Here is a 15,189-nt window from a genome sequence, read left to right as displayed (position 1 = left end):
AAACCACATTTGAAGTGTGATTCAGATCAGATTTCTCCAGGGGGGTATTCCAGAAAGCGGGTTTTGTGAAAACTCGGAGTTTTCAGTTCCAGAAAGAGAGGTAACTTAAACTCTGGGTCTGTTACTGCGGTAACTGACTCTGTGAACCTAGCCTGCTCTCTGGCAGGTTTACCTGAAGAAACCCTGAGTCTGACGGAGCTGTCTGACAGCAGCTGTCCTTTCCTTCTCAGTCCGATCATGTTGAAGCAGAAATAATTCACATAGTTTTACACCAGGAGGAGAATTTAGATTCATTTAGATGAGCTTTCACTCCCCGACGAGGACTGAACCGAACAGTAGACCGCTCCTCATCAGTCCGTCATTTATATTCTCCGGCCGCACAGCGAATATCAGGCTACACGTCATCGCTGACGTGCTCTCAGATCTGAACCATCCTCTGCGTTTTTTTTTGGTTTTTTTAATCACTTCGCAGGTTAATCAATCACCTTCCAGCAGCCAGAAAAAGAGAAATAACTCACATTTCATTTGGCTTTTTATATTTCCCACAGATAGCTACAAAAGTAACCATCAGTAGAGCCTATTGTATTTTTTCCAACAATGTAATTTCAAAGTCCGTGTTTCTAGTTTGCCGCCGCCTTGAGTGTAAGATTAAATGACTTCTAGTTCAATCTGTAGACAGTAAGTGTGTGTCTGCCTCTAATGTTGGGTCCTGGGGGTGAGTGACGCCCTCAGCCTCTGGTCACCCAGCGACCTGACTCAGGACCAGCTCCTCTGCCTCCGGTCACCCAGCGACCTGACTCAGGACCAGCTCCTCTGCCTCCGGTCACCCAGCGACCTGACTCAGGACCAGCTCCTCTGCCTCTGGCGGACGTGGTGGAGGTGGAGGTGAGCACCACTTCATGTTCCTCTACTCAGCAGGATGTGAGGACACAGATGTGTGTTAAACAGCATCTGTTGGTGGTAAAAGCCACTATAAGTTAAAATATCCACTGAATAAACTTTTACTTTGTTTAGTATGTGAAATAAAACCAAAGTGAGGAGCCATCTTGAGGCTGTTTTTACATTTCATTTTCAGCCGATTTAGATTAAAAAAATAGCCTAAAATAAAACATTGAACAACATTCAACCACTTCCTCAGATGCAAATATAAAATAAAGTGATGTTAAATTCAAAATGAAAAGAAGACCGCATCTAAAACTCTGTCAGTGATTTTTATTACGGCAGCAGCCGTGCTACTTTTTTTTTCCCCAGAAAATGTCTGCTTCCTGTTTTCTCCCCTGTTGCCATGGTGAATCACAGTATCGGAGCTCCATTGATGATGGCTTTTTACTAGTCGTCAGGCACAAGCTCAACTCAGAGTTAACATACTCGGAGTCGACTTACCTAACTCAGATCAGCCTCAGAGTTTGTTGAACCTCCTTTCTGGAATACCCCCCAGGTGTGTCTCAGTCTTGATACTCATATTGGATTTTGAGACACAGAACGTCAAATCCAGAGAGATGGAGCGTGCACCAGAATGGCTGAGCAGAATCCAGGCTGCTACTAGCAGAGCGGTATGAGGACAACAATGAGAACAACAGTCTGTGGAGTCACACTGAAATAAACTGTCTGCTCTGTGACTTGACAGTGTGATGGTTTGGAGAGTGAGATGAGTGATCATGCCTCTGTCGTTGAGGTGTGGACACTCCCTCTTTCACATCTGATTTGAGAAGCAGATTGGATTTGCCTGCTGTCTGAAATACACTGATATAGAGCAAAGTCGCTCAAAACAAAGACTTCATGTCAACTTCTATCATTTTTACTACTGGGAGACAGTCAGTTCATAGCTGAATGTTAAAAAGTATAGCCAAAGAATGACATTTTAATGATGGAACAAGTCGTGAAGTTGAACGATAGAAGTTAAAACTGCAGTTACAAAGAGTGATGTTTGAGATGTCTTTAGATGAAGCAGCAGAGAGAATGCACTGTATGGTAGAAGCAGGGCCATAGGAAATATTTAGACTTGAATGTAGTGACCCCAAAAAAGAGCAGGGTCCCAGGCTGCTTCCTGGTTTGCCTGTGTTATAGTGTAGACGAGGCCTGAATGCAGCCACAGCACACTGCCATGTGTCATTTATTTAGTCCTTAATGTTACACCTGTCTGGAAATGAATCAATCACCCCATGTGAACGTGCATAAATGAGCTTACATTGAACATAATGCACCACTTCAGTTTTCACATGATCTTAAAAAATGTGCTTATAGTTTGAGATAAATAAACCTTTTGGGGCCATAAAGTCTTCAATCTTTTACTTCATGTAAAAAATGGGATCAAAAACAAAAGTGTTTGTGTTGAGTGTATGTTCATAGTCTTCATCTATTTAACCTGACCTGTGTGATACAGGTGAAGCCAAAGATAAAAGGAGAGATGAGGAGACATAATGCAGTGGGGGACATTAGTGTCCTAAACTTTGACTTAATAAAATGTGATGAGTCAAACATGTAGAAGAGGCTTAGTCCTACATCTTGTCCCAGACCCCAGACCTTTGACCTGTGTTTGGTAATACTGTTGCATCATTAAAGCACAGTATGAACTGAACTGATAAGGGCCTTAAGGCAACACCTGCATTATTGCCTGATCTTGGGGCCCTGTCTTTTACAGGGGCCCAAGAATAAAAGTAGTTTTAAAATATTTTATTATTTCAGCTTACATGGTGCATAATTACCAATTATACTTGATTATATTAAAATAAACATAGACAATGGTCACTAGGGGCCCTGTAATGGGCCTTGCCTACACATCCATCACAAGTAGAGCAACAAACAACTATGTCATTCAAATAAATGGAATAGATTTGGAGATGTATTTGACAATAAATCAAAATACATACATTGAAATGATATTATGCTTTAACTTGCTGGGGACCTACAAGGGCCTTTATGTCTGACAGCTGTTCACGTGACGTTCATATGACAGCAGATGTTCAAATGTGTTGCTGGACACGTCACAAACCCACAGCTGAGGAACCACGTGACCACAGGCAGGAACATAAACAGTGATTGGTCATGGCGAATAAACCACAAGGTCAGGTTTTTTATTGAACTTTATTGAACATTAAAGGTCAGTCGACATGTAACACCCTCCGGAAACACATATGTGGGGAGAGACAGCTGGTTGCTATAGCAACTAAACCCGGAAGTTGTAGTATCCATAGCAACAAGGTAAGACGACGCTCGACCGGGGCAGATTATTCTTTATTTGCAGTCGGAGATAAACTGACTGATCGGCTGCGGTCGGAGAGTCCGATGTCCCGAAAGGCGCTGAAGGTGGTGGTGCAGCTCAGCTGCAGAGCGGTGAGTGCCACCGGCATTCTGCAGGTGTTCACACTCTATCATCCTGGTGAACGTTAACATGCTAGAGTGAAGAATGACTAAAACTACTTAGTTGTATGGTGTGTTTTCAACAAAGGTTGGCATCTCTACATTATGTGAGATGTAACGAGCAGCACAGGAGCAGGAGCAGCAGCTGTGTTCAGGACCTGAGCCAACACACTGTGTTCATGTCCGGGCTCTGTGCTCAGTCAGCCAGGAGCTTCTGCTCTGACCTCTTCACTGTCTATCCCCCACTGCAGTAGATCCTGTGTCAGGCTTTGTGAGAGGTGCACACTGATACATTTGGAAGCAAGAGAAAAAGATAAGATGGAAACTAAGCTTGATGAGAAAATATATCCCATGGTGAGTCATCATTTTGAGAGAAAAAGCCATAATCATAATAAAGAAATTATGAAATAAAAAGTCAGAGTAATGAGATAGAAAAAACAGTTGAAATTATGAGTTATAAATCATAAATAAGATATAAAAAGTCAAAATCAGGAGATAAAAAAGTTTCAATGATGAGATGAAAGTCAAATTATAATAGAAGGAACACTGAAAACCTCTTACACTGGTGTGTTCACCTTCTTGAGATTACATAAACTGAATTATTGGATTAAAAATATGTATAAAAACCTGCGTACACGCACACAGAAAACTAGCCATCAAAGTTAGCTCGACAGTTTGCCTGTTTAACGTAGCACTCACTGAAAAAGCTTGACAGACACTTTCCATTTTTAAGTGCTATCAGGGCCGTCTCTTGCCTTTTGGGGGCCCTGTGCTAAAAGGTTTTTGGAGGCCCATATTGTGTGAAACTATGATGTGGGATTCCAAGCCCTCTAAGACAGTGATTCATACACTTTTTACACCCTTCCACCATTATGAGCCCTGTTTCAATACAGTAAAGCAGGCCTACTCTGCTCAGCTTACTGTTTTGCACCATTTTCTGCTAACCTTAGCAGGTGCTGCAGATGCTTCAGCAACACTGCTTAGTTAGCCACTATAGCACTTGTGCTCAGTTAGCCTGAGAGAGTAGCTTGTAACGAATCATCATCAATCATGTGTTATGAATGTGACCACGTAGGAGGCTGAAACTAAAATATTAATGGAAAGACTTTTTTTGAAGGATGTTTCAGTTAAAGTATTTTTAATCCAAAATATTGCTGCATTTTGATAGTCTTATAATGTATATTTCTACCTGAACTTATTTAAAAAAACAAACATTTCTGATGTTCCTCTACGTACCACTAGAGGGAGCTCGCATACCACCAAGAACAGTGGCTCTAAGGCATGCATGAAACATTTAAGTGCATCAATCTGGTGCACTTTAAGAGGAAAGGAGGCTGGATCTGTGAGAAACTTTTAATATCTGTTTCGTTAATCTCAAATTGAAGTCGACACTTCAGGTGAATTAAACCTACAGGGAATGATAATAAATGGAAAAAGTTGGTGCGACATCAAGAAACTCCTGAGATTTACAGGACATTTGTTAAGGAATACAAAAAAAGCCAACTAAAATACAAAAATATATCTTTCCCCTTTAAAAAACAAAAAAAAAAAAACAATAAACAAAATAATATGAGCCAGATCATCAGAGCCAGCCTCTGGTGGCATCAGGGGCCCTGTGCAACCGCATAGTCTGCATACAGCAAGAAACGGGTCTGAGTGCTATTTTACACTTCCATTCCTTCTGTTCTGCTCTTTTAATACTAACCTAATCTATGTTTTCCTACTAAATACTTTCTCTAACTTTACATTGCAGGGCTTTCATTTTGACAGTGTTTAGTATTAGTCCATTGAAACAAATATGGACATGTGGGATCAACTAAAGTCTGTTATTCAATGCAATTGAACCCAAATTTAATGGATATGATGTGATGATGTCAGTGCATACTGTTGTAATCCTCACATGACCAGCAATTCTCTATCGTGCAGTCCTGATGATGGTCTGAGGGGTACCACGGCCTGAGGATAGGAGCTGCTCTGTGATCTGGTGGCACGGCACCTAAACAAAGTTTGCTTTGCTTTATCATTGTCATATTAGTTAGTATCTTACAAAGCCGCATATGCATCCTGCAAACAGCTATTTTTAGATGAGAAAAGTAGCATAAAAAATATGTTGCTTCTTTCTTTCACTCACCATCAAAATAAATGCACCCTCTAGCCGGATATGACGGGAGGTAGTGGTGCTCATTCCACTTTTGTTTCCTTGTGGCTGCTTTAAAGCCACTTCAGAGGCTGTCACCCTCCACTAGCAGCCAGAAGGAAATGGCTCAGGTGCAGCACAGATTTGACTTAATCCCCCATTTAAATAAACTGATATGTTCCTCCACTGTTCTCAGGTTTCTTGTCCTGGAGTTCATCTGCCAGCCAAGGATGATATCTACCTGAGCATGTGCCTCATGGGCCAGCACCATCAGTCCGAATGTCTCCCTGCCGTCTTTCCTCTGCTGTTTCACGAGAAGATGACCTTTGAGAAGGCAGGTCTTTAGTCAGGTCTGATGATCTGAATGAGACGAGTAGCTGCAGTGAAGTGCAGTTTATATATCTGTCCAAGATATTAATAAGTGATTTATTACATCCAGTCTCATTCTCTGTAAAACATATAAATAAACGTGACTGTACAGTAATAAATAGTATATTGACAGGAGATGTAAAGAAAGATAAATTATAATAATTAAATAATGAGAGTTTTTTCTGTTTAGATTTTCAGGCATGCGGTCGATCCTGGAGACATCGCTGTGATGCTTGAGTGTAAGTTACAGAAAGGTGCAATATGTAATAACTGGCCAGGAATTCCATGATATCTCTAGAGGAACACATCTAATTATGCTCTTGACATACATGATACTGTGGATCTATCTCACATTGATACCTTTCCTCTCCAGATGAGACGGTCAGAGTAGAGCTGGTGCAGCTGGTTCCTCCAGGTGATGCTGTTTGTTCCTCATACCTTCTTTGTTCCACTGGTTATAATTACATCTGTTGCTGCAGTTAAACTTAAACCGTCCTTCTCTTTTCTGTCTACACACTAAAATGTGGGAGCGTTCATTGACTTGCCCATCAACATGATTTCAGCCAGTCGAGGTTCACCAGGAGTGTGTTTGTGTCCGCAGGGGGGGACACTCTGGCATGCTTTGAAGAAGATGCTCGTCGTTTCTTATTCCCGGAGCCCAAACTGGTTCCCTCTTTCTCTGGAGTGGATCGAGAGGTTCTGATGACCCGAGCACCTCACTTTCCAGTAGGTCCAGTCCTCACACAGATTACCTTAAAGCGTACAATAATGTTTGTTGTCTATTTTCAGCTTGTGGTTTAAAGATACTGTGTTCCCTTTCCACATGGGTACATAACTCACACATTGTTCTTCAGACATTATTGTGTGATGCTAATGATACCATCTCTGACAAATCCATGCTTCAAATACGCATTTTAATTTTCATTATTTCATTATCTTAACTCAATTTCTACTACAGTGCTCTTGCAGATGTGACTGGAGGATGCACTAATTATGTCACGTACACACTGTACTAGGGGTTTCACAGAATAATCAACTAGTCAACCATCAAAACCACTGGTCCACACTGTGCATTGTTGTAGCAACAGAAGGTAACTTGAGTTTTTGAACATATAGTTGTTTGAACAATCATTTTCCACGTCATGTTAGGTTAAATAAGCAGAATTTAAGGTATTTAGAGAAGGAAAGACTAGCAATTCCTGCTAAAGAGCAGCCGTGATGTTCCTGCAAGTGAGTGGCGGCTCATTCCTCAGCCTCTCAGAGTCGGTAAAGATTCTGCTTTCTAGTCATTGTCTCATTATCTGGACCACAGCAGTAGGGAAATTGTGACAACTGACTATGAGTATGATCTTTGCAGTTTAACGTCACTGTGGTACAAATATTCCCTGTCCTCTCTTTCACAGGGCATCTCTCCCAGGTTGGAGTTTTCCACCAAAACATCCATCATTGAGTGCTCAGCTGAGGCGGAGATCAACATCTACCCCAAGGTACCCATGGTAAAGATTATTTTATTTTGCTCAAATACTGTATATGTGCAGTATAAGTCCAAAGTATCAGACCTGAGATGACCACATTAATAGGACCAGATCAGATATTTTGTTAGCAGCAGACCTGTACAGTAGATGGTACCAGTCCACCCCCCAGTGTCTTTGATGAGTTTTCTTTAATTCAGAATGTGATTGGGTAACTCATTTGACGTGAAAGTATTTGAAATGAATTTACCACATGTGGTTCTAGCAAAATGTTTAACATAGGCAGTTAGAAAGCCCAGTTAATTATGTAATGTTTCAGCTGTAGATAGTTTTGAGACATCCACTCTTTTGTCTCCAGAAGCCAGTAATAAATGGGAACAGGAAACACTCCAGCAGACCAAGGACCTCCTCACCTCAGAGGAAGCAACCTCAAAACCTTGGAAAGAGACGAGGTGCAAGGGTGTGCAGAGAGAGACACAGCAGCACCAGGTCACCCTCATACATTTCCAGATCCCAGTCCTTGTCCCCTCTGAGAGCTGGAAACGCCCAGCGTTTTGCCCGACTCAGCCTGGACTCTGCAGCTCCTGGCTCTGCCGACCAGGACACAACTGGCATCTCTCAGCCTGTAAGCACTACAACACATCTTTATTTCATTTTTAGCCGGCAGGTGGCAGACAAGTGCTAAGTCTCCAAACAGCAGTGATCTAATAGTGCTCTCACCCCTTAGTGTCAAAAATTGCACCAGTTTCCTCCCATCTTGATGTTTTAGCAACTGGGTTGAGTCTCAAACCAGTGAACTGGGAGGAAATGTGGAGATTTTTTATGTTATTGAATACCTATATTAAAACCGGGGCACTTACAGAACGTGTAACTTTGTAGAGAGAAAATGCCTTTTTGCAAGTTTCATTGCTATCACATCACCTATCATAACATTTCAGGAAACACTTTATATTAGCTGTTTGGAATGACAACCATATGAATTGTCTTCTGTTTCCTTATCTCAATGAAATGGTCCAACCTCTCAGTCAAACAGTCAGTGCCCTGCTTGTGTACATCCTGTAGCAGTCCAGCCTGCTCACTGTGTTACTCTCCCGTGTGTAGCTGGTGGCTTCGTGGCCTGGAGCCAGTCGGTCTGCCTCGCCCCACCGCTCTGCAGTCTTTACAAGCTCCTCTTCACCTTTGACCAGGTCTTCATCCACAGGTGCACATCCTCGTATAAAGCTAATGTTGATACTAGACATGGTCTACAGTCAACTTAGCATAACAGCTTGGAACATTTTCCATTATTGTTATACTGCTCTGTTGTCATGACCTGATTTACTGTAACAAGCTGTAAGTTTGATGAGCAAAACTTTATGTACTGTAGAGTGTCCTCGTTACAGTCACGTCTCTGTCACCAATGAAATGCAAATTTGTGATGGTTCAAAAATGATTTTCCCTTTGTCTTTGCTGTTTTAGTGAGATTTTCTCCCTCTGGCGGAAGACGATCTATATCCAGTGGTTTGGTATGAACACTTTATTTTCCTCCTCTTTGACCTCTTAGACAGGAAGTCATAGGAGTTGTCACATGTGGGCCTGATTCAAGTCTTCATCAATAACAGTCTGAACTAGACACATCATTTTATCGGGAACTGGTGATGAAAGAAGCCAAGAAGTGAGATGTCTGGCTTCTTTCTCATCTCTGTCGAGACTTGCACATGTTCAGTCTGTACTAGGCAGCCAGCAAGGATTTGGTACTGACACGGAGGCCAGTGACCACGGTGGGTACTTCAGTCTCTCTTTCATGCTCAGCACAGACTGAACGATGTTTGAGTCTAAGTCAAAACCTGGGACTTTGAAATACAGAGTTGGGACTCCCAAATGACTTGATTAATCTCAGGAGAGATCTACATTTTGATTAATATTTGTTGATGATAAAATGCAGACAACTGCAATGGAGACCAGTATTGGAGAATAAAGTCAACCAATTGCATCGGTGCAGATACATTCACAAGATGGTTGTCTGATAGTAAAAGAAACAAACTCCTCTCTGCTTCCATTGGCAGGCTGTAGGGACAGAAGACGACTCCAGTTCTTCAGAAACACAAGACTCCCTTGACTACAACCAAGGCCCTGACCCTTCAACACTGTGGCAGTCTCACAGAGAACAGGCCGTGCACAGCAGGTCCTTTTCTTGACTCATGTTGATTATTGATGTTCACAGTATAATCATGCATCTCACCACAAAGGTAGTGAATATAATCCCAAAATATCAAAATGATTACACATATTGAACCTCACAAATTAAAAAACATGCAGTTTTTAAATACGCATTGGGGCTGATGGGAGATGTATTTCTCCCACTTTAGATTGAATTAACAGAACATTTCCCCCTTTTTTCAAGCGTTTGTGCAAAGCTAGGATAAACACATGATGGATCAACAGCATCTCTCATCTAGTTTTTGTGCAGAGGTTACCTGGTTATCACAGTTCTTATCTGACTTTGAGTTTGTCTGCAAACAAGCATTTTGCAGATGACACTGCAATGTCAATTTTTCAAGCCAGTAGTGATAACTTATAAACATTTCATTTAAGGTGTAATTCCCTGACTACTGGTATAATGTCCAGGTGTCGGTCCAGCTCTCACAGAGAATGGGAAGAGGTCCAGGAGCGTGTTCGGGGACTCCTAACAACACCAAAAGCTGTACGCCGACTTGTCTATGTAAGTAAAACATTGCATTAGACTCTATGTTAGGTATCATCAGTATGTGTTGCAGTCTGGTCTTAGACTTGTTGCCACTTACACAGGCTGCTATCTGCCTGCTGACTCAGTTGTTGCAATATTGCAGTTGTAGATAGTTGTGTGATAGTTACTTGAAAATGATTTTGGTGTCTCTCCGCCCCTCTGTCACTTGTTTTTGCACTATGTAACCTCAGTGAGAGGGTAGGATCATGTTTCACACATGTTTACTTAAAGATACATGTTTTCAACGCATAACATTGTTATGACATACTGAGTTTTGTTTGTAGATTGACATATTGTTGCACACCTGGAATTTGTATTTACCACAGTAGTGTTACACACAAAATGCCAATTTCTACATAATGTTGCTTTAATTACCACAAATTCTCAACGAAATTTACCGCAACTACAGCGGGAACCAGGCCTTTGTTGAAACAGGCTTATGTTAGAGAGATTCCTTTATTTTTTAATTTCCCCCATTTGATAACTATTACTTATTATGTTTCAAAAGAAGCCTACAAGCTGGCTATTTTAATGTGTAAGTAACTCTCAGAATACACTGAAGATCATAGATTAAGATAAAACAGTGTAAGAGTACATGACTGTTCTCGTGTTTTAGGGGGCCACAGACGATGAGATAGACCAGGTTTTAGCCAGCAGGTCCATCTCTCCAGGACCCCCGTGATGACCTGGCCAGGCTCTAGAAAAGTGTGGTGAACCTGCTCTGTCTCCATGGCCCTATTCCAAACCGATCCACACACATTCCTACTGCAAACAGAGTGTGACTCTGCGTGCTGTGTCTGTGTGTGTGTGTGTGTGTGTGTGTGTGGGGGGGGGGATATACAGTATATACACTGGCAAGCTTTGGGACGCCCTCGCCTTCTCAGACGGAAACAGGAACATAGACATATAACATAGTTTTACATATTTCTATTTCTTATTCACTGTTTATGGTTATAAATATTATAAAACACATATTTCCATGTATTGTATTTCAGTCTTTTGAATAAAAAAAAACAAAACTCAGTTACATTTGTATTCTTGGACGAACTGTAACATGACTCAATTTTCTCCTCAATCAATCAATAATCTATTTTCTGATTCTTATAAATTGTTCATACAATGTAACCTGTAATTCTGCCATGTGTGTACAAACATCTATCAAACACAAATTACTAAATCTTCATAGAAAATAACAGCACGGAACTCGGTATGTGTCGTTGCTCCATCACAGACACAAAGCAGTGCTGCACCTGAGATTAGTGTGGTTTGTAAGCCTGCATGGATACGGACACGCTGTTGGAGGGCCCACTCCTCCTGAAGGTGAACTGCTTTGGAATGACAAGGTGGGGGTCACTCCACAAAAAACGCACAAACAGAGTGACAGTGGGCAGGAGTAGGGTGTAGGGCCGGATTGGAATTGGGCCTATGAGTTTTACTTTTGAATCACAAAATGCTGGTGACCAGTGCTGAAAATACCTAATTACTACTGAAATTACTGTAAATAAGTCTTCTTTTTTGGGTACAGTGTACTTGTACTTTCACAAGTACTTTTTCAAGTCTGTAATTTTACTTGTATTTAAATATGCATTAAACCAAGTTATATACTTAGTTATTTTTAAAGAGTACAATTTTGATTAATATCTAAACCTTTCATTTGCATTTATGAAAACTCATACATACAGACAAAAAAAGCCAAAAGTGTGTAGTATTTGTCAACAATTACAAGGTTTCCTAGCAAAAACTATTGCATCATAACTGTGTTTATAATAATAATAATAATAATAATAGACCCAAGGACGCTTTACATAGGGGAGGGGGAAAAAACAATTATTATTCATCTGTTTATATACCATCCTATACTTATATAAGTTATAGTGGTTGAAAAATACATTAATGAACAATTAAATCAGCTTAGTACCCTATAGTGTGTTATAAACCAGTTATGAAATGTTAATATTAGTGGCAATAAATGCTAAATATTAAAATGCGGTTCCATTTTACATTTTCTCTAGAGGCCAGTAACAAACCTTTCAAACTCAGTCACTCATCAACTCCTGTCCTGTATGTCCTAAACCTACTGTACACCCACTGTACTACAAATGCCAAGTTAGAAAACCTTTCTGAGGAACTGAAGCTGCAAAAGTAGCCCAAACTTTTTTTTGTTGTTTTAAGTGTATGATGTCAAATATCTGTCTTTTCCCTCCCCTTTTGGGAACTGTGATGTCAAGACTCTCCTGATAATTGTGTGTGTGCAAAAGAGAGGTATTTCACTGCAGTGGTTTGATAAAAGTCGACACAGCCTTTAACGACTGGCAAAATAATGTGTTTTAAAATAAACCTTTTTGAATTGAACTCATTGTTATATCTCAGTTTGAACACAGCCAGGAGTCTGAGTTTGACGTCATAAGTCCTGATCTTGTTAATCTATTAAGCTGACATTGCCGAGTCCTCAGGTAAATCAACCGAAGGCCATTAAAAGCTAATTGTGTCTATGGCCATGCAGCTCTGTGTGAACTACTGCCATATATCAGAGAAATAGCTGCTCACTACTGTATGACTGTGCAACATTAAGCTCTGGCTCTACTAGGAACATTGTGATCTATAGCAGAATGGCTGCTGAGACAGAGCTCTATTTTGGTGTTATAAAAAGTCAAAGTGTAGGTCCTAGTGGCAGCGCAGATATTTTGGTGGTTTGCGTGATCAGTTTTAACAAAAGTCTTAATAATGCTATTAATGACAGACTGTTTGGAATGAGCAGGGATTGCTGCACTGCTATGGTCAGCAGGGCTATGCAGGGCTGCAACCTCCCCCATTAGCCATTCAGTGGACTCCTTTTAAAACATGAAGCCTCTGGAGGTCTGAATGGTAGTAGGCTGAACCTACATCCTCTTCCTAGTGAGAAAGTCTACACATAACCACAGTGATGGCCATGTAGCCTCAGAGAGACTCAGTAGGCTTCTAATGATCTAGTTCATATGAAGTTTCATCTAATGATGTCTAAAGGCAAAAGCGTTTCACTCTCAAAGGCAGAACAAAAAGCATGCTGTCACTGAGAGATGCAAAATGCCATACATTATACAAATGGGGACACACATTTTCAGGCAGTCCCTCCTTGTAGACAATCATTGTGATACACTCTGAAGTAGTATTGGACAAATAGGAGCTCGAGAGAGAAGTTTAAGATTCAAGTTTCATTATTAATTTGTCATTATGCAACATAAGATTATGAAATTTCTGTTGTAATTCCCTAAGCTACACTACACTAATAAGATAAATAATATACTGACGAATGAATAAATAATTCTCACATCAGAAAAGAAATGTTCATTGTGGAGTGTCTCAGTCTGAGGAGTGAAGCTGCTCTGTAGTCTGGTGGTACAGCAGCAGATACTTGTGTATCTGTTGTCAGATGGCAGCAGGGTGAACAGACTGTGGCTGGGTGGCTGTTGTCTTTTAGTACCTTTGGGCTCTGTGCAGACATCTCACTTCACTGATGTCACTGATGCTCAGCAGATGGGTACCAATGCTTGGTGGTTTTATTTATTTTACCGCCTGCCAACTTTTACATCTCTGCACTTGTGGCAAGTTGCTGCATAAAGTGGCCATGATTGTTGAATCGTCTGTTTCAGCAATTTTCAACAGAAGTTGTCAGACACAGTGTGCTGTACAGTGAACAAACGTTATATACTGTACATCTGTGTCTTAACACAATAAATGCATAAAATAAATACGCCACATTGGGTGTAAAGCCATTTACATAGTCTTGAAGAAGTTTGTGTGCTGTTCAGGTATTAACGAAGAACCTGGGAATTGGGACTGTTTTGGCAAACTACTTCTTCCAAGGTCAAGAATCAGATAAGCCAGCTCACTGAACAGATAAGCCAAGACATTTTCAAGGTGCTAATGAGCCTGAACCTATCAACGGAACCATCTTACAGAATCAAAAGTCACATTTCATTTTCCATTTATGTGCAACTTTTTCTGCACTTTTCCAAGACACTGACCTTAATTTCTGGAAAATGCCCCCCCCCCAAAAAAGGAAACTGCACTGTGCAGTAGAAATATGTTGCCATATAACAGAATGTTTTGTGTTTTAAGAGAAGAGTTTTCTCATGACTTACCACCTGAACAACTCAAAATGTCCCCAAAATGTACACTGCTCAAAAAATTAAGGGACCATTTAATCGTCACAGTATAACACCAAGTCAGTTTAACTTCAAGGATATCAATCTGTGTCCATTTAGAAAGCACAAGTGATTGTGAATCAATTCCAGCTGCTTTGGTGTAAATGAAAGTGACAACAGGTGCAATGGAGAGGCAAAAGCAAGACATCCTCAAAAAGGGAATGGTTTTCCATGTGGTGGCCACAGACACTTGCTCTCTTCTTATCCTTCCTGACTGATTCTTCTTTAGATTTGTGTTCTGCTTGTGCTCTTGTCACAACTGGTAGCATGAGGTGGTACCTGCAGCCCATGCAACCTGGGTTCCTCCTGGTGCAGGACAATGGCAGGCCTCATGTGGCCAGAGTGTGTAGGCAGTTCCTGGATGACTAAGGCATTGATGCCATTGACTGGCCCTCTTGTTTCCCTGACCTAAATCCAATTGAGCACCAAGCGCCGCCAAGTACCACCACAGACTGTCCAGGAACCCACTGATGCTCTGATCCAGGTCTGGGAGGAGATCCCCCAGGACACCATCTGCCGATTCATCAGGAGCATGCACAGACATCGTCGGGAGTGCATACAGGTACACGGGGGCTGTGCACACTACTGAGTCACATTATGAGCTGCCGTGATAAAATTCATAGGAGTTGGATCATCCTATGATTTTAATGTTTTACTTTGATTTTCAGTGCGATTTTGAGTCCAGCTCTCAATGGGTTGATGATTTTGGTTTCCGTTGACCATTGTTTACGTCATTTTGTTCTCAACAAATTACACAATGCACATCAGGAAAGATGTTCAACTTGAATAATTTGTTATTTATTGGCAGAAATCAAATGTATTTATGATTACGTTTTGATTAGTGTATGATCACCTGAGATTGAGAGTCGTTGTGTTTGTCTGAGCTTAGAATCGGCTCTAAATAGGGAGTGGGCCCTGGGCATGGTGGCTATAATTATATAA

General features: G+C 41.0%; 1 protein-coding gene across 8 annotated transcripts; it reads left to right on the top strand.

Annotated features, from left to right (window-relative positions):
• Positions 1-3,178: 3,178 nt before the first annotated feature.
• Positions 3,179-10,883, top strand: spata6l (spermatogenesis associated 6-like). 8 transcript variants are annotated; one of them, XM_084343833.1, is made up of 13 exons: positions 3,237-3,333; positions 3,612-3,714; positions 5,694-5,831; positions 6,057-6,105; positions 6,240-6,281; positions 6,468-6,592; positions 7,270-7,362; positions 7,697-7,963; positions 8,440-8,539; positions 8,797-8,843; positions 9,384-9,502; positions 9,913-10,039; positions 10,680-10,883. In XM_084343833.1, the coding sequence occupies exons 2-13, from the start codon at positions 3,679-3,681 to the stop codon at positions 10,743-10,745; spliced, it is 1,209 nt and encodes a 402-aa protein (XP_084199959.1). In that variant the 5' UTR covers positions 3,237-3,333; positions 3,612-3,678; the 3' UTR covers positions 10,746-10,883. The 8 variants fall into 8 exon arrangements, with proteins under 8 accessions (XP_084199960.1, XP_084199958.1, XP_084199962.1 ...); XM_084343837.1 differs by lacking the exon at positions 3,612-3,714 and adding an exon at positions 5,287-5,365 and having other exon boundaries at positions 3,240-3,333; XM_084343835.1 differs by having other exon boundaries at positions 3,251-3,333; positions 3,615-3,714.
• Positions 10,884-15,189: the final 4,306 nt, after the last annotated feature.

The sequence above is a fragment of the Pagrus pagrus genome (assembly GCF_965226575.1).
Source record: "Pagrus pagrus genome assembly, chromosome: 22".
NCBI classification, from domain to species: domain Eukaryota; kingdom Metazoa; phylum Chordata; class Actinopteri; order Spariformes; family Sparidae; genus Pagrus; species Pagrus pagrus.
The sequence above is the reverse complement of the archived record's forward strand: the minus strand, read 5'-3'. Positions and strand labels throughout refer to the sequence as shown.